At 32.6% G+C, this 20,480-nt stretch overlaps 1 protein-coding gene across 1 annotated transcript in view; it reads left to right on the forward strand.

Annotated features, from left to right (window-relative positions):
- LOC146995396 (cullin-5-like) overlaps positions 1-17,820 on the forward strand; it is a 201,130-nt gene extending 183,310 nt beyond the window's left edge. Inside the window, exon 17 of the mRNA XM_085823109.1 lies at positions 17,407-17,820. Within this exon, the coding sequence (XP_085679235.1) occupies positions 17,407-17,601 (195 nt within the window). The 3' untranslated portion in view covers positions 17,602-17,820. The remainder of the gene's footprint in view (positions 1-17,406) is intronic.
- The last annotated feature ends 2,660 nt before the right edge of the window (positions 17,821-20,480 follow it).

The raw sequence follows: 20,480 nt of genomic DNA on the forward strand, positions 1-20,480 counted from the left end.
ATTTAACACTACAGAAAATTTTGCATTATATGAATTTAATATGGAGAATTAAAGCCGAACTTTCATTTTAACGAAAAAAAATAAAAGTACAGTATTCTATTATGATTAAGCGCAAACACCGTTTTAATGGTGAATAAAAAGCATGGTTTCAAATAATCCAGTTAAATTTTGACAACTTGGATTTTACATAAATTAATTTCATTCCCACTTGAAATTTAATTTTTTTAATCATAATAATTACTCGTAAAATTTTTCAGGAAGTCATAGTTATTTTGGATTTCCTGAAAATGTGTGCTGGTTTTAAGTGGGCATTCGTCTTGTGGGCTTTTGTCATGTAGTTTTCTAACTGGCCGCTGGCTATTCAGGCAGGAAACCATTGCCTTCCTTTTCTTTTGCCCCCAGCTGTGTGAAAAAGCAGTTAAAGAGAGGAGAGCCTTGCTTAATTGCTTTATTCCCTATGGAACCTGGGGCGCCAAAGAAGGCCTCAGAAGGGAGGGTGTGGCAGGAGAACAATTAAAGAGGATTTTAAATGTTTTTTGTTAGTTACCTACTAGAAAATAACATTATCTGAAATTCCGCTTGTAACTGAAGTTAACCCCTTTCTTACATTTCTTTAATATAGTTCTTGAATAACCTTTTGTCTAAGGATTTAGTTAGAATTTCAATTATTTTAAAAATTTCAATAATTGGAAAATGAAAGGAATTAAATATTTTTTAACCATTTTTAAAGGGATAATTCACTGTTTTTGCAGTAAAACTGCAGAGTGGAAAAATATGCTAGTTCCTGATTTGATAGTGTCTCTAACAACTTTTTGATGAACTAATTAAACATGCTTGTTATATCAAAGCCATTGTTTAAAAGTAAAACTACTGAACTATTTCTAAAAACATTAAATTATTACATATATTAAAATTTATGTACAAGTAATATTTTTCATTTTAACTTTCATATGGTTGAAAACGCAACCATGTGAAAGTTAAAATGAAAAATATGAAACCGTAATAAAAGTTAAACTATTCGAATAATTTTAATAACACAGGTTTCTGAACTTAGCAACAAGAGGATTTAAGAACCATGAGCCCAGCGTTGTAAGAAAAGTAATCTTGCACATTAAAAATAATTTTTATTTCAATAAAAATATTATATTACTCGATTAACTGTAAACGCTTAAAAAACAGTTCATTTCAATTTACCGTAATTATTTATATACAAAAACTTTGATTGAAGCAAATTTAAACAGCATTTAGAAACTGAAAATTCACTGGAACACTTCTTTTGTGGGTTTTATGCTGTTATTACGTGTTGAATATTATTTCGCCTAGATTAAGAAAAAGAAACTCATAACATGTAAAAATTTATTAGGTAGAAAAACTATCAAATTAAGGTCATTTTCTTCTCCTCGAAGTGCATTGATTTCCTTATACGAATTTCATATTCTGACAGCACAGAAATAGTGGCCACATATCTTGTAGGAGGTATTTCTTAAAAGCCTCATGTGTTGACGATCAAGTAGAAAAAAATGTTTTGTTATGGAGTTACGTTTTGAATAACTTTTTTCTTCTATTGAATGAGTTCAAAGTTTCTAATATCTTGTTTTCTAGCATGAAATGTTTCACCAGTTTTTAAGGTTCTTTTCTAAGAATAATTCTAATTCATTAAGCAGAAGTTAGTAAGAACAAGTAAGGTGTACTTCAAATTTGATCTCTTAGTTTTATTAGGTCTGGCTACCAAATAACTGTTTTTGAATTCAACATCAAATTTTAAACATATATTTTTTTTTTAAATTTGTGTCTTTTATTTTCAAAAAACATGCACGTAATCCGAAGTTTCTGTGACAAAAGTTAGTATAAGGAAAGTGGGACAAATTAAATTATCTGTATATTTAGTCACTATTAAAAACGAATTCTGGCTAGACTATGGGTCCTCAATCAGGAGGAATAGCCCTAAGGGGAATTTCAAAGTTTCAGAGAGTAATTTAGTCCACCTTTTCTTTACGTATTAAGTATTTAGATTTAGTTTATGAATACAAAAAAGAACATTTATTCAAATTTTGGTATTTACCAACATGTTTGATACTTGTTTAATTTACTTAAAAAATAATCCGTATTTAAACAAACACATATCTACTTTTCAAGTTTTGGGAAGGAGAGGTTGAATGATCATTTAGCAATGGTGGAAAGGGTATATGGGGAAAAAGCTGGTGAGAATCACTGGTCTAGACTGAGCCAACTTGATTTAAATATAGAATTTTATACTTTATATAGAATTTTATACGAATCTTTAGTTCTTACTGTAGAGTCATTAGGTTATATATATATATATATATAATGTTGTATGATCTTAAATCCATTTAGTGCGAATACAAGTTATTATTACTTGCGCAATTGCTGCAAAGTTAGTTAATAATAATTTATTTCCTAAACAGTATTGATTAATTGATTATATTATCTCCCGAGTTTAATTAAAGTAGAATTATTTTAAAAGTGTGAATCTATACTGTATATAGGTATACAAAGATACACATACATATACATGTATGTGTATCTTTGTTTTTATATTTACGCAAGAAATGGAAGTGCCTTTGTATCAGTGTGACAAAGGGAGGTGAAAGGGAATACTGGCCACACTGCTTATTTTAATTCTAAAAACTGGTAAGTTATAACTGGTAAGTTACTGGTTAATACTGGTAAGTTATATTTTGAAAGATGTTTTGAAGTAATTTGAAAGCAAAATGTTAATAATGTTTTAACGGGGACTGGAGTTAAATCATCACGAAGAATAAAATTTCAATTGTAAAAGGAAAATTAAAACATGTAATCATTGTCATTGATCGAAAATTAGTTGACTTTTCAAGGGAATCAAACCAACTCCCGTTCAATGAACAATAATTGATAAAAATACGTAAATACGAAAGTGTTTCGTCTGGTGTCCGCCGACAACATCGCGGCAAAAACATCGCGGAGGAAAACGTCGCGGAGAAAACAACGCAAGGCGAAAACGTCGTGCTACAAAACATCGTGGGAGAACACATCGCAAAGAGAAAAACATCGCAGTTCTAAAACATCGTGGTACAAAATATCGTCGTCGAAAATAAAGCTGTTCAAAAACTTCGCAATTTAAAAACATAGTCGTCGAAAATATCGTGATAAAAAATAAAGTATCTACAAATCATCGCATGACGATAACATCGCAGACATGCTTTTTTCAGACATGCTTTAATAACTGTAAATGGATATTCCCATAATGATTCGTGAGCGCAAGAGGGTAAGAAGGATAATTTTTACTTTCATATTTTTTATTAATACATTTTTGCTGAGAAAATAAAAAGGAAACTTAAGCATAGAAAATTAATGCAACTTATAGCACTTAATAGAATTTTAAATCGACATAGTTAACTAACAAAGACCATAATAAATTATTTTTAATAAAGATTTTACAGGTAATTTTTCATAAAAAGTATAATCTATTAAGTTGCATTTAATTTTCTATGCTTAAGTTTCCTTCTTATTTTTTCAGCAAAAATTTATTACTTAATAAAAAAATGTGAAAGTAAAAATTATCCTTCCGTACATCACTTGCGCTCACAAATCATTATGGGAATATCCATTTACAGTTATTAAAGCCTGAAAAAAGCATGTCTGCGATGTTATCGTCATGCGATGATTAATAGATACTTTATTTTTTACCACGATATTTTCGACGGCGATATTTTTAAACTGCGAAGTTTTTGAACCGCTTTATTTTCGACGACGATGTTTTGTACCACGATGTTTTAGAACTGCGATGTTTTCTCCCACGATGTTTTCGCCTTGCGTTGTTTTCTCCGCGATGTTTTTGCCGCGATGTTTTCGGCTGTAACCGTTTCGTCTTTACTCGAGTTATAAGTTAAAGCCAAACCGGCAATTCTAGTCAGGCCAAATATTTCCTCGAATAGAAGGAATTATGAACCAATGCTGATATTGAAAGAACTTATTCTTATGAAGCATTTTAGTCAATTCAATTTGGAGTAAAAATCAATTACTGTAGAGAAATCCTATTTAACTCGAGTAATCGTCCCCGACACTTTGATGTTTATGCATTTGAGTACTATATTATTTGTAGAAATTAAACATTGGAAATTGTCATTATGAAATCGAATTCAAAGTAAAGTTGAAATAAACATAGAAGATTATAAAAAAAGATAAATAATGCAAAATTTGTAAAAACAAATCAAAGACAATATAAAAATAATATAAAAAATAATATAGAAAATAATATAAATAAGATCAGTGAATGTACATGAAGATATAAAGGCCAGAAAAGGTATTAAGTAACTGTCTATTAGCTCTTGGACAGTGAAAATGCTTTTTTCCTTTCTTAAATTCTTAATCATTGCGACACGACAATTAGCCAGAAATTAATTAATTTCCATTCACTAGTATTTTCAAAAAAATCTTAACAGATGGTGTCTCTCAGATAAGAACTCCACAAAATACATCCCTCAAGAATTCCAAGTCCCACCCACTACCATAAATTGCTTTAAGTTTTACCGACTGATATTATTCAAAGCCCCTACTGCCGTTAAGAATTTTCGGACACCCTACACTTCTGAGTCAGACACGAAGAGAACACTTTGCCAACTCCCCCACTAGAAAGAATGTAAGTTACTTAATACATTTTCTGGCCTTTATATCTTCCTGTACATTCACTGTTCTTATTATATATTATTTTCTATATTATTTTTTATATTATTTTTATATTGTCTTTGATTTGTTTTTACAAATTTTGCATTATTTATCTTTTTTTATAATCTTCTATGTTTATTTCAACTTTACTTTGAATTCGATTTCATAATGACAATTTCCAATGTTTAATTTCTACAAATAATATGGTACTCAAATGCATAAACATGAAAGTGTCGGGGACGATTACTCGAGTTAAATAGGATTTCTCTACAGTAATTGATTTTTACTCCAAATTGAATTGACTAAAATGCTTCATAAGAATAAGTTCTTTGAATATCAGCATTGGTTCATAATTACTTCTATTCGCGGAAATATTTGGCCTGACTAGAATTGCCGGTTTGCCTTTAACTTATAACTCGAGTAAAGACGAAACACTTTCGTATTTACGTATTTTTATCAATTATTGTTCATTGAACGGGAGTTGGTTTGTTCCCCTTGAAAAGTCAACTAATTTCCGATCAATGACAATGATTACATGTTTTAATTTTTCCTTTTACAATTGAAATTTTATTCTTCATGATGATTTAACTCCAGTCCCCGTTAAAACATTATTAACATTTTGCTTTCAAATTACTTCAAAACATCTTTCAAAATATAACTTACCAGTATGGATGCACGCTTTTAAAATAATTCTACTTTAATTAAACTTAGGAGATAATATAATCAATTAATCAATACTGTTTAGGAAATAATTATATATATATATATATATATATATATATATGCGGGAGAAAGGAAAAATAAGCAATGCCCTCTTCGAGACTCGAGCCTGGATCTTTCGAATACGAGCCAATTGTACTAACCGTTACACCATGAAGGCATTCTAGAAGGAGGGAGAAAATACCTTATATTAATATCAAGTGTCATACATTACAAGTTTAAAAAATTGTATTTGAACTCGAGTGGATAAACTTGAGTATTTTATGAACGATTGGAAATTCGAACAAGATATAGGCAGAGTGTGAGCTAATAGTAGAATTTTAATAAAGGCAATTTTACAGGAAATTAAAGTATTTCAAAATATTTAACCTCATTTTACACTTTTAAAATATATTAAAAGTATTTTAATTGAAATTAATATATTTATATTCAAAATTCTTGGAAAGAAGATTTGGCTTGTCATCCCAATCGTTTTTCTATTTATTATTCTTAATATTATTACGTTAAAAGCCTTTTTGAAAACAGTGATTTTTTAATATGATAGCTTTATAATTCGTGATGACGAAATTTCTTAAAAGGAATTAAAACAAAATGTTGAATTATACTCCATCCGTCCCAAATTAGTTGTTACGTTTAGGTCGAAAATTTTGTCCCAAATTAGTTGCTACATTTCAAGTCGGTGGAGTTATAAGTAACTTTCTAAGCAGTTTAGTAAATTGACATCCGTAAAATTATATTAACAGTTACAGCAGTTTAAAATCAGATACATCCCATCTACATTAAACATCTAAAAGTTGTTATAAACATAAAAAGCATTTATTATTGGAAACTTTAAATCATATGTTTCAAGTAAACCTTCAGCAAGGGAAAATCTTCAGCAGAGGGAAAAGAAAAAAACACAAGTAGTGTCTTTGTGTGTATGTATGTTTTACGAAAACGAGTACAAACGTTTTCGCTGGGTAAACATTGTTTGGTTCTTTCCACAAACAATCCGATACGGGCTAGTGTATCCGATTGTTTCGAGAAGAGCTGTTGAGTTGGCCCTGAAAAGGCAAAGACGTCTGTGTATATTCTTTGGAAAATTGTCGTAGCATTGAAAATTTTTTAAACGTTAGCGATGGAAAAATAGACGGGAAAATCGCATGTGCAAGAATTCTAGCTTCCCTCTTGGATGAAAGTTATAGAACCGCCTCACATACATACTGACGTTTCGAGATGTAGACAGGAGTGCTGTAATGCCACACTTTATATAAACACCGCTTCGCCTCAAGAGACAACGCAATTTGATTAAAAAAAGAGAAGATACGGCCACGTAATATTAAAATCGTAACACTAGCTGAATTGTTCTAACGTAAAAGTGTACGAGAAATCTGGTGAGTAATAAACAAGTAGTAATGTTTTGTAGAGACTACTAGTTTCGTTAACATAATAATAAATCTAGGATGCCTGTTATGAATCGATCACCCTCTCAAGCGCAACCCTGGTTGGCATTGTGCCAAAACACATAGACTCGTCCAAAAGGGGTGGTATTACTTGCTGCGACGTGAAAGGTCTTCTCATCTCCGGAAAAGCTATGCTGGAGGGAAAGAAAGTCCCCATCCTTTCACCCTATTTTGAGAATAATTCGGTCCGAAATGCGCATGCGTGTTTGCGATCATGGTCGCGGATGAGTCGGTCATGCTATATCACAGTTCTTTGTGTTGCCCTCTGCAGCTTAAGCGATGGTGTAAAATTGAAATTACAAACGATAACCGCTTCGCCGACACAGCGTAATGCAAAGTTATGTTCGGGCTGGTAACCCAACATAGCGGAGAGGCGTGGCTTATAGGATGATTATGCTTGGTGGAAGTAAACACAGGAATTTAATTGTAGTTTAAATAACAAGCTTGAAAGATGGTATGAGACAACTGACGAATGTTCGAATTCCGATAATGAAAGTAAACATGCTTTAATTCCGAGTTTTATAAGTAGTGCGAAAAATTGAGAACTAAATGCGAGATAAATGTGATAGATGAAAACTACCAGTTTAAAAGGCAGGTGGTTGATATTTGGAAACCCGTCAGGATACATAATCTAGAGTAGACACTCCCATATGATAGTCAAACATTAAGGCATTAAGCTATACATTGAGGCAAAATTTTAATTATTAATTACAAGTGAAAATTAAGTATTTGTAATAAAATATCAAACGAGAGCATGTTAATGTAAATCCGGGCATAGAATCATAGGTTTAATAATTGAGAATTTCTTTTAAAGGAATGCCATTGATGTAGAGTTGGCTTCGATCGCATCGATTCGATTTATTGCATCATCACGTAGTTTTGATAAACGTTAAGTTGGAGTAGAAGAATTAAACCACCGTGAAATTAAAAAGAACAGTAACTGATTTTCTGTTTGTGAAATCCGATAGGAAAGAATGCAAATAAATGTTAATCTTCAGTGAAGTGTAGGCGTCAGACAAGTGTTTTAGCCTTTTACATAATAAAAACGTTCCAATAAAACCGTTGAAAAAAGAATGCAGAAAATTAAAAACTTGCATTGTCGACTGGTAAATAAAGTTATTCATTCATGATACTGCTTAATATGAGAAATGAACACAAGTTTAAACTGACATGCAAACATTTTAACAATATCTGCTTCACAGCCTAAGCGATAAAATGAATTTAATAACTATTAATCACCCCCTGTGACAGCATATAATTGAAAAATCTCCTCTCTCCACAAACACTTTCATGCGTATGAGTTTTCCTATATTTTAGAAATTAATTTTATCAGATTAGTGGGAAAAGGTTTATTAGTGGTTTGTGACTCAGGACAGTTTAAAGGATTACTTGTATTCTTACACTGTTTAAAACATTCTGCTTTGTACATAGTCCTACACTTTACAAATTCTACTCTGTACAAATTGGATATATTACACACAATATTTGCCTTTGTTAATAAAATAATTTTATCTTTTCAAATATGTAGTAGTGCACAATATGGGACATCAAACTGAACTCTGACCATCATTAGTGCACACCTGCTTCCTGTTCAAAGTATATGAAATGCAGATATGAAATGTTCTCAGTGATAAATAAACTCACAATTAGGGTTAATTCCCTAGAGAACTCGAGCTTAAATAAGCCTGAAAATTAACCCTCGGGCCGACGCTATCGAACACTTTAGCCACGTTTATCATGACTAAGACAACACATTGTTTATTATTAAAGGCACCTCTAATAAATTCTGTCAGACGCACCAACTGCTTCGTCACAGAGATTTTTTCTAAAGCCAAATTGCTGTGCGGGAAATCTGTCAAAAAAGGATGTATTCTGGCATGGATAACCTTTTCAAAATTTTGCTCGCATCGAAAAGAGGGCTGATAGTACTCAGTTTTTGTGAGGTCTTTGTGAGTGTTAGGCATCTTTTAACAGATTACGCAACGAGTGATGGTGTAGCACCGGGGTGCCTGGGTCTTAGACCCTATCCACAAATGAAAATATGCCACTTCGGGTACAATACAAAGTTACAACTTATAGTATTATATAAATATGCCCAGGATATCTTAAGGGTTTTTTTTCAAATAATTATTTATAATGGCCTTAATAAATGACTTGATGAATATTTGTAACACGCATACATGATTCGGTGATGAAAATGCTGTCCAGAAAAGCTGCAAACTCCGTCGAGCCATTGGGAACAATAATAAATGAACACATGAAAATTGTCAAGCAAACATTTGGTAAATACAAGACCCAGTCAGCATTATTAAAAATGTGATCATAATCATAGAATAAATTAAGTAAGGAGCTCAAGTTAAAAGTAAACAGTTACATACAATACAAAATCATACTATATATAAGGTAGCCATGGTGCAGTTAAGCTTAATCAAGAGTGTAACTAAGAACGGCCATAGGACTTTTGATATTACATTGATCATTTGCGTCGTAATCATAAATTTTAATTGCAGTGTTGTTAATAAACTCTATGTCTTTATAGAATTTCTTAGCAAGGCGATAGTAAAAGGTTAAAATGTGGTCAATTTTCAGTTCAGCATGCAAATCTGTAAATCCGAAGCTACCATAAAACATTACTAATTTGTCTCAAAACCCCGTTTTGTGCAGTTTTCAATTTCTTCCTTAAGGATCAACTAGAATAAGCCCAAACAGAGCAAGCATAAGGCAATATTGGACGTAGAAGGGACTTGTTAAATGAGTAACTTGTTGTCTATAGAAAGAATGCTATTTCACGCTGTTAACCCGCGAAGACGCGCGCTGCTTTTAGCTACGCGAGGACGCGCGTCGGGCTCCGTAGGTCCGAAACGTTATTTCTTAACGAAATAAAAATAAAATTGTTTGTGTAATCGAAGAAAAAAATTAAATAATAAAAAGTATATAAAATATAAAAATATACTTTGAATTTAATAATTCTAAAAAAATTGTATTTTAATACACTTTTAAGATTGAAATTATTTATCATTAACAGAAAAAATCAGACTGATTTCTTTTTGTGAGCAAACGAAATTTAATACTAATTTATGTAATATTAAATTTTTACAGAAATATTTTCAAAAAAAAACTTACATTTCACATTTTTTTTGCAAAAAATCGCGCTGTGTTTACCGCAAACATTTTTCTCTCACTTAGCGCAGCAAATTTGTGGTTTTCGGTCCTTTACGCTATTACATATATGGCATCTTTCCCTAGAACACTCCTGTTTTTTTGGCGAGTGTCCTTCCCAATTTTCCCTATATCTGCAATTTCATTTTTCACTCAATTCGCGTGGAAATTTTGCTGCGAGCTTCTTTCTTGAATGTGATCCTTGAAAAGTTCTAATGCAAATTCTTTGATAAATAAACTTCGTTTTCTATATTGCACTACTGGCGTCCTCGAAGATAACAATAATATTCTAGTATTCATAGCTGCAATGTTGAACATACTAAAGAATACTGCCATTGGTCATCTGTTGCTAATTCTAGCAGTACTATAAATGGTTACTACATCTATAGCACCCTTTGTTAAATCATTAAAAGTCATAATTTCTGTTTTTTTTATTTGCTTCTCCAGTCGAAACATCGATGGCTCTGTCATTATGCATGGTGGACAATAGAACAACGCATTTATTTTTGTTTGGTGTGTAGGAAACTAATGTCATATTTCTTTGAAATCCAAATAATGATGATCAAACTTCTCTTTTTCTGCCACAAGTAAAATATATTGGCAGTTCTTTTTTATTTTTTCTGATAGTTCCCACGAGCGTAATTTTCTTTTCAAGGTGATTCTTTACCAAGGTATAACTGGTAAACCAGTTGTACACGGTACGGTTGCGCCCTGGATTCAAAATAGGCTCTCTAAACCTCTTGACTACTTTATCAAGACCATTTTCTGAGCTGCACGACCGTTTGGGTTGTGTTCCTGCATGAATTTCAAGATTTGAAGTACAAAATGTCCTTGCATCAAAAACAGCAAAAACTTTAATTCCATATTTTGCAGGTTTACTTGGAATGTATTGAAGAAAGGAGCATCTTCTTATAAAAGGTCCTAATTTTTCGTCAGTTGTGATGTATTCGCCAGCATTTTTAACGAACTTTTCAAAATCATTTCTTACCGGAGCCAGTTTATCCATTTCTCTTCTAGAAGGACGATCTCTTAGGTCATCAAATCCCAAACATCTCATTAGGATTAAAAAACGTTTATGAGACACTGTTCGATGAAAAATGTCAAGCCCTGTCCCGTCAGTCGCCCAAACTTCGCAACATTTACGTGAGAAGCCTTCTATTTTAAAACAAAATTCTCCAAAACAAAGAAGACAGATAAATGATCTGATTTCTGTAATATTCTTGTGTCGAGCAGCTCTCTACCTTTCAAATTTGATGGCTATCTTTGACAAGATATCAATTCACGGAAACAGAAATGCTGAATTCATTACTAGATTCATCGCTTGAATCTAATGTCTCTTCAGAATTCGATTGGTGATCACTAAACTGTTCTTCATCAATTATTTCTTCGTCTTCTTCATTAACTGAATCTTCATCAGTCAACATTTCGGCTAATAGTTTCTGTAATCTTTTCATTTCATCGTCATAAATCAAATAGCGTGACATTTTTGCAACTGCCTGACATCTTTCACATTTTTAAATGACAATGCTAGCGAGGGTCTCGGGCCTGGGAAGCCCGGCTACTCAGTTTCTGAGAAAAGATGGAGGGATAAATTCCGGAAATGATTGTGAATGACATGTACCTGACCTTAAACTCAGCTACTAAGAAGTTCGATAAATTTCACCAAAGGGTGAAATTTTTGTATTATGTTTTTGTAACGACCGGGCCTGGTCGGACTTGCCTGTACCAGGGAATTGACACTCCGTAGAAATGTAGGTTTTTATTGAACTTCTCCTTTTTTGTTAACAGGATTGCCTGAGTCTTTTCCACATTAACCTTAATTTTCCATCTGATGAGTCAAGTCTCTAATGCATGTATGTGGTTTTGTAGCTGTTGTATAGCCGGCCTTGTGTAAGGATCACAGTGTCATCAGCATACATTGCGAGTTTTGTGTTGTTCAGAGTGGGTATGTCATTCACGTATATATTAAAAAGTATAGGTCCGCGAAGACTTCCCTGGGGGACGCCTGCAAGGAAAAGTTTAGGTGTAGAGAGAATTCCTGTGACACGAAAGACAAAGTGTCTACCTGTCATGCAGGATTTAATTATGTGTTTAATGTACTCTTGGAGCCCCGAAATGTGTAAATTGTAAATAAGAGCACCCAGCCAAACACGATCGAAAGTCTTAGCTTTGTCGAGAAAAAAGCCTCTTGTGACGTTATTACGTTGCAAGCCTTTACTGATTAATTCTAAATCTCTATACAGCTCTACACAGTAAAAGAGTCACAGAAAAACGGCTCAGAGTAAGTTTGTAATCACGTAAGTCAGGCACAGTCTTCTCATTTTCACTTCGATTAAGGATTCTGTAAATACTAGCATAAGAAATATATTAGTTCATGCAGTTTTATACGTCGATATTTATAGATAATTGTTTTGGCTATGTTTATTATAATCTTGTTCACCGTAACGGCTGGAGTGCCTAAACCATCATGCTGTGTAAACAAAACTGAAATCTTCATCTCTGAATACTGTTCCACTAGTGTTTAAACCACTGAAATGGTGATTATGGTAGAACATCTTTGGTAAAAATTTACTCTACGGTAACCCTTGGCAAATCGTTTCTTATTTTATATCAAGATCGTCACCTGGAAGAATCGGCACAAATTTCAGGATTGCCGTTACACAAAACCAAAATAAGAAGTCAAAGACATACACAAACTTGGTGTCCATATACACATCGACCTATTTTAACTTAAAAAAAAAAAAACAGAAAACTGCACAAACTAGGTATTGTGCACTGCCTTAACTTTGCACATGTACACATTGATCTATTTTCACTTTAAGAAAACCAGAAAGTTAAAAATATCATGTTTACAAGAAAATATTCGCCACTGTCTTAACACACAGAGACAACCAAAAATACAAAAACAGAGAGGAATAAGTTACCAAAAATACATATTTTCTAACATAAAAATATTAAACAACAAAAAGAAAAATTAACACACAGAGACGAATAAATAAATGAAGCGTCATTTTTTTAACATACCTTTTTTTTCACATGCATACGTTTAGGCTTTCCACCACCATTTCCTCCATCCTCCAGATAAGCAATTCAATTAAATTCATCGTCTGTTATTCACCTCAGACATACTCAAACGATGGTACCCACACCAAAATAATAGCAAGTTCAAAATACAAGACCATACCACTTACGTGCAACCAAACATAGCAATTAAAAAGAATGGTAAGAACCAAAAACACGGGTCCGTACAAAAGGGTTACTATTACAAAATGTAGCCCAAAACTAAATTTATCACAACACGTTGGCAATATTTCCAGAAATAACCCCTTTATATTGACAAAAACTTATTTTTTTCAAAGGCTATTTTCGCCAACATTATCAACATTACAATAACGGAAAAACTTATTTGTCGCAATGGGCTTCCAGATTTCACGAACAACCAATACCACTTGGCGATTTTTTCAGACAAAAAACAAGGTGTACCATACAGTAAAGATTAGCCGCATCTTGATTTACTACTGCTACAACATAAAATATACGTCTTTCGTAGATTTCTGCAGTTAAACTCAAAAGTTTAAAATTGCATTTTGCTTATCATGACCAGATTTTATTTTCTGCACGTAGTTAACAATTACTTATGTGTTGTCAGATAAATGTTACCAGATACAGTTAATTATTTTTTACTATCTCATGAGACAAGTTTTTTTGCTCCTGCAAGACAGCTTTACTTTGTGTTGCAAAATAAATTCCTTCTCACTCTTTTTAGACTTGCCTACACATTAAATTTTATGATTAGGTAAGATGTGATTATCATAATTTTGTTTCTCTCCTTATTTTGGCAACTTTATATGTTGATTCGTTATTTAGGTTACCTACCAGTGGCTGACTGATACAACTGCTCATATGGTTCAGCTGGTAGGTTGAGTTTAATTTCTGACATAAAAAATTTAAAAGGCATACCCCATGTTTATTTTACTATAATCGAATAGTCAAATTGAAGAAATAAATGAGCCTAAATAGATTGTAATATCAATGAACATTTTTAATGACAGAGATTAACTTAAACATAGTTGCATACAGCAGAGAAAAAAGGGCGAAGAAGTAAGAATGGTATACATATACATACATACGTAATAAACAGTTACGTCATCATACACCGCGCGGATAAACGCGAACGGCGCATGCGTCAGGAGAAGCTCTCTTAAGCTAAACGTCGTATTATAATTTATGATACAACACAAATAATGGCTACTCTGTTTATAGGTACTATATGTTAAAATATTTTAAAAGCTTCCTTTAATTTGCATTCTAATAGTGATTTGTTTAAATTTAATTATGAATTATATTCACATGTAGTAATTGCATTTTATTTATTTTTGGCAATGGCTAAGCTCCAGTTTAACTCCAGTATTTAGAGTTTTTATATACAGATGAATACATATTCCTCTTTTACATGGATATAAGATTATTTTTCAGGAATTTAAGGAAAATGTGATAAATTGGATTTATAAAAACTATTTTGAATTTTGAAAAGTGTTTTTCCTCTGTTAACCATAATATAGTGCCATAAATTTCTGAATGTGTTTAGTTTTCATCCAAATAAATAGGTTTACAAAAATTTGTCATATTAATAGTTATTGCAGGATTTAGCATTATTATAAATATTTATTATAACAGATTTAGCTGAACTACATGTTTAGTCTCTCTGCAGATGAAGTCAAAAGTAAGTGGTTAGATATTTTTCTGTATTCCCCATTACGTAATTTTACCTGGTAAATTACCATTACTTATATACTAAAGGTGAAAGAATAAGCTTTCCTTGAAAATACAAAAATTTTTAGACATTTAAAAAAATTGGTATACTTAAAAAAAATCTCAAGCTGCCACATATGCGAAACTGAAAATGTTATATATAAAATATTTCAGAAATATAAATATTTTCACTGTTTGTTAACTATAATTCACTGAATTTGTTATATATAATCACAGATTAAGGTAGCAGTGCTTTTTCTCACTGCGATTTCTCATGTATTTTGATTCATAAATACATAAATATGTATTTATGAATCAAAATGAATAAATATTTTCAACATTTCTGATTTTTCGATAGTAACCATAGGAGAAGGATTTGAGACTATCTGTGTAAAGTAATTAGGTTTTAGATCATCACTACACCTTCATATACTTTCACTGGAAGTTTTCTCTGTATATATACTGGGATGTGACACTAAGCAGTTGACAGTATGTATTTAAGAGGTCAAAGGTATATTGTAATTAGTATTTAAAATCCTGATAACATCCCATACACTGTCGGTGGAACCTAGATAGGATGTCCAAAGGATATACTGGGATGTGACATTAAGCACTCGGGAAGATGAGTTTAGGAGGAAATTGGGATATTGTGGGATGTCCTGAGGATGTAGTAAGTAGGACTTTAAATCCTACCAACATCCCATACGCTGTTGATGGGACATAGATAGGATGATTTTTGGATAAAATGGGTTGTGTTTAGGAGGTGAGTGGGATGTCCTGAGGATGTAATAAGTAAGAGTTCATATCCTAATAACATGCCGTACGCTGTCGATGGGACTTAGTTAGGATGTCCTGAGGATATACTGGGATGTGACACTAAGAACTCTGGAGGAGGTGTTTAGGAGGTTCGAGAGATATTCCGCGATGTCCTGAGGATGTGCGCATACCCCGCGAGCAACATCTTCGGGATATCCCAGGCATGTTTTTGTGCTATGTGGGTTATTTGTTTTTTCATCAAATTTGTTTTCTGATTCCAGTTACATAGCTTTTAAGGCCAGAAATTCGTCAACAAGTTAAAGTAAATTTGAATGATAGACGTTAGATGCAGTTTTCACAAATAGTTTAGCTTTCTAACAAGGTTTACTCATCTCAAGCGAACATAGTTTGCAGATTAGGTTACCGTGCTGTTTGAGCTGTGACAGATTAACAAATAGAATATGGTCTTTGTGCTGAAAATACAGCAAAGTCTAATAGATCGATACCATGAACTATTAGACCAAAACTCTGTTAAAAATTAATGTTTCATTCTGCTCAAAAACACTAATCTTAAAAGCTATTGGTCTGAACCTAGAGGCCATCCAAGTAATCTTAGAGAGCCAGCAAATGCATTTTTCTTCAGTTATTTAGCATTATTATGATACTATTTATCATGTCAAGGATTTGTAAGAACAAAATCGTGAAAATCATGAGGATTTTCATGATTTTGAATTCAAATTTATATTATTTCGATTCTCACCAAAACCGGAACTGAAAATTGTGATATTAAACAAATTCAGAAATTTGAAGTTATTCATTTGATTATTTATGACTTGGCATTAAAATCGTTATAGACTATTTGGTTTTCATAATTATTTTTTACTTTCACTGCTGCTTGTATACTCATGTTTAAAGAATCAGGGAACTTCCCGAATTAATACAATATACACATTGACTACAGACACCTTGATATATAAAAAACTAAATTTAAGGAAAAAATATCTAGTAACAAAGTGCAGATCAGTGTTTTCACACACGCGTTTTGATACCCAATTGAGACACTTAAACTATACCTGGCTAGTAGAGAAAAATAATATAAAACTGTTAAAATTAAGACTTGGATGTTGAATAAATCTCACAAATACTTCGTTTCTGTTTTTGAACAAATGCATGGTATTCTCGTTCATTACTGTCGAGGAATATTATCATTTGTCTCCGACAGCTCTTAAAAAAATCTGTCATAACACTTTACTAAAACAAATGCATGCAACTTATACGGATTCGAGTATTAAATATTTAGGAAAATTAGTTCTTCAAATTTCACATTTCTTTATGCAATACATGTGACATGGAAACAGGTTTCGATACGATATTGCTATGAATTTTTAAAAGTTTATTTCAAATTTGAAATTATTATGAGAAAAGTTATTACCAATTTCTTACTCAGTGGTTTTTTCGTACATTCTTGAGGTACATACATTATTAAAATTGCGAACTACAACACAATATTTAAGAAGAACTAACACGGCATTTTATGACGCCGCTAAGGAGTGCCAACATATGGACATTTTCAACCTATTTCACTATGAAATTTTACACGAGGACAGGCACCTCCGTCCATATGCCGCTTTTCTACTCAGTGGAAACCAGGATTTTCCAACATAATTTGTGTTTTTAAGTATGTAGTACTCTGAAAAACTTATTTGACTTGTAAATAATGATGTTTAGAAATCTTAGCCGGATGATCATGTGACACACACAGCCATGCCCACAAGATATTACTTATATTTTTCCTGTATATACTATTTTACTTTTTGGAATCGTATTTTATTTTCTGCATTTATGACTGCAACACACACCTTTTATGAACTGATTTAGTACTATTTTATGTATAACTATTGTAAAACTTCAGATTTACAGCGCTACGATGCCTGGATACCTCATCGCCAACCAGATGTCTTATCGCTCATCACGTGACATTGGTCTCACCCCCTGCATCTGCTATCCTGTCTCCACGAGAACTACGTTCGGCATTTCCTTACCTGCAGCGCTCCTAGAAGCACCAAAGTTCGATAGCCGGAACACAACCTGCGATTTCGCAGGTTAATCGCGGCAAATAAGCGAGTTGGAGTTGGAGACTGCAACACATAACAATAAATAAACATTTTGTTTTAAATGAAACTGCTTTGTCTTTTTAAGGCAGAGCGGTGGCTTATGAATAAATTCTATTTTTGTATTAATTTGTATGCTAGGTTCTGTCCCTAAATTATTTCTACAGTTTTATGCCCATCACAAAAGATAATAAAAATGTAAAGCTTATGTTTGATTTGCAGCGTGTTGAAGATTTTAATATTTTTTGATTAAAAATTTGATTTATGCCTTCAAAAGCTGAATTATGTTTAGTTGAGGACCGCTTTTTATGTAGCCCTTTAAGACGGTCAGAGCATACGCTTGGTTTCAAGATTTCTTTCACGTGCGCGTTCGAAGTTTCATGCCGCATTTCGCTATATAGCTCCCCACCGTTCCCTGGGTATTTATGCCTGTTGCGATCCTTGCTGTTTTGTATTTTTTGAGTGATCGTTTTGCTGTGTTTAATTGCTGCGATATTTTTGGATTACTATGAATATTATTTCGGCCATAGATATTGAATTTTCCCGCTGGGACATTCTTCGAATTTTACGAGCTAAAATGGCACCAGACCTAGTTCGTAAGCCGATACCTCGTGCTCTTCGTATAAAGATACTATGTCCCTGGATGTGTAATCTTCTACTAATTTTTTTCGTGTGACACTTCAGACATTTTGGCTATTTCCGAATAATAAGATGTTCGACCATAATTATTTGGATAAATTATTATCTCTGGATGTTTCAAAATGTGATACTTCGCGCTGTGCACGTGTTGACTTGCTCATCGAAAATTTGAAACGTATCGGTATTGAAGCATACGCTTTCGCTCTTAAGGATAATATCGGTTCTCTGTTGCATTACTATAATTTACCTCAATCCAATGACCTTCAGGCGTGTGAGCAACAATTTCGTTGTGATAATTTCAAGAAAATTAACAAATGTGAAGACTGTTCTACTTCGATAATGGGTAAATTCGATTTCTTTTGCCAAGCAGAGAACGCGTATCATCAACGGGCAGTATCAAAGGAGTTCCTTGCAGTATGACCCTCGACATAACAGCCAATTTCACCATCACAGGGAAAAATTTAACTCAAAAATTTAGAGATAACCTCATTTAGACGCCATCCTGTGTTACACTTCAGATTCTGTATGGTGACAAAATATCATCTCTGAAAGATGCTAACTTTTTGCAAGGCTCCTCCCTAACTGCGCAGTGACATATTTATTCGCGATTACCAAACCAATTTTAGTTCGAATATCAGATATACAATTTACGAAATACTCGAATATAACTGACAAATGCCCTTCAGAATCACTTTCATTCAAAAATGTTTTCTTATATTACCGAAATTAATTTTATGCTTAGCTTTATGAGAAAACATTTACTATTTGTTTGAAACAATTGACACTTTAAATGATTAATCGTATTCTTGCAATGTTTACAAATCCTGTTTTTACATACTGGATATGTAACATACAATAATTTATTTTTGTTAACCCATTAACCGCTGGTGTTGCGTTCACGCAACGGTCAAAATAAATGCGTATATAAATATAACTACCTAAAATATTTTATACCAGCAGATGATTTTGTGTAGGGAATATTATGAAGATTATATCTGTAAAAAATATTTGCCTTCAACAATTCATTTTGTTTATAATAATTAATCTCATACTTTAAGCAAATTTAAGCAAAATTATCGACCGTGTATTTTTGCTGAAAATATTTAAAGAAAGAATCGCCGTCTTTATGAGTGATCTATTTTTAGTCAAGGTCACCGTTTATCAGAACATTACATCACTCAGATGTTTAAATTTGATTTGGAAAGGAAAGGAAAATAAGTGTTGCGCTGACGTCAGCAGGAAAAGGGTAGTCGATCTTCTTTTTCACTCATTCCTTTCGATGTTCTGGTTGTTTAAAAATGCCTAGAACGAGGTATCTTACATTAGAAGAAGCCCTACCCTTCAAAGATTTTTTGATGAAGAAATAGATGATGATAATGTTAATAATGACCAGAATGAAACTGATATTGTTGTTGTTCCCCCAGAAATTGCAGAATCTGGTGGCGAACAAGAAAGGAATGGCAAGACCTAGTATATTCAGCATTCAAAAACCATTGTATGGAGATGGTAGACATTTTATCGTAAAGTCCGTTGATAACAAAAGACTTTGTTGTAAAGAGTACCATAGCCAGACTATTTATAGATGCGAAGTATGTAATGTAGCTTTACATCATGATTGTAATCAAGCTTGTCATGCTTGAATCTTTCCATTGAAATAATCTGTATTTGTAAAAGAAATACAATGTATATTTTAATATTAAATTAATTAAAAGTAAAGTGATTTGGTAGATTTATAAAACGTTATACATCAAAAATGTAATCCTGCGCTCCACTCAAAAGAAACATCACACGAGTACAATCCTACTCACTAAACATCCGTAGTCTTATTCCGCTGACGTTGCGCGAACGCAACACTCGCGTTTTCCACAGGTGAGAGCATTTTTTTTTTTTTTTTTTTTTTTTTTTTTTCAATGTAAATTTATATTATAAATGCTTAATTTGATATTTGTTATTATTTTCATGAGAAAAGAAACATTCCTTGTAGTTTTGGCGATTAATGGGTTAATAAAGGTATTTTACCGTTTTAAATATGAAAGTCTTAAGATTCTCCTCCCCCGACCATAGCCTACTCACTTCCTCTGAGATTACACTTATTTTAGTATCATCTTTTCCTCTTTTTATCATTTTACGTCTCTATAATAGTTTTTATTTTTTAGTATTCCTTTCGCATTTGGTTATTAATGAGCAGAAACGGACGTTTGTCCCTGATGGGACATTAGACTCGAAACAGCATTTT

The sequence above is a fragment of the Stegodyphus dumicola genome, chromosome 9 (assembly GCF_044657685.1).
Source record: "Stegodyphus dumicola isolate Sdum_Otavi_A_Nest chromosome 9, ASM4465768v1".
Classification (NCBI taxonomy): Eukaryota; Metazoa; Arthropoda; class Arachnida; order Araneae; family Eresidae; genus Stegodyphus; species Stegodyphus dumicola.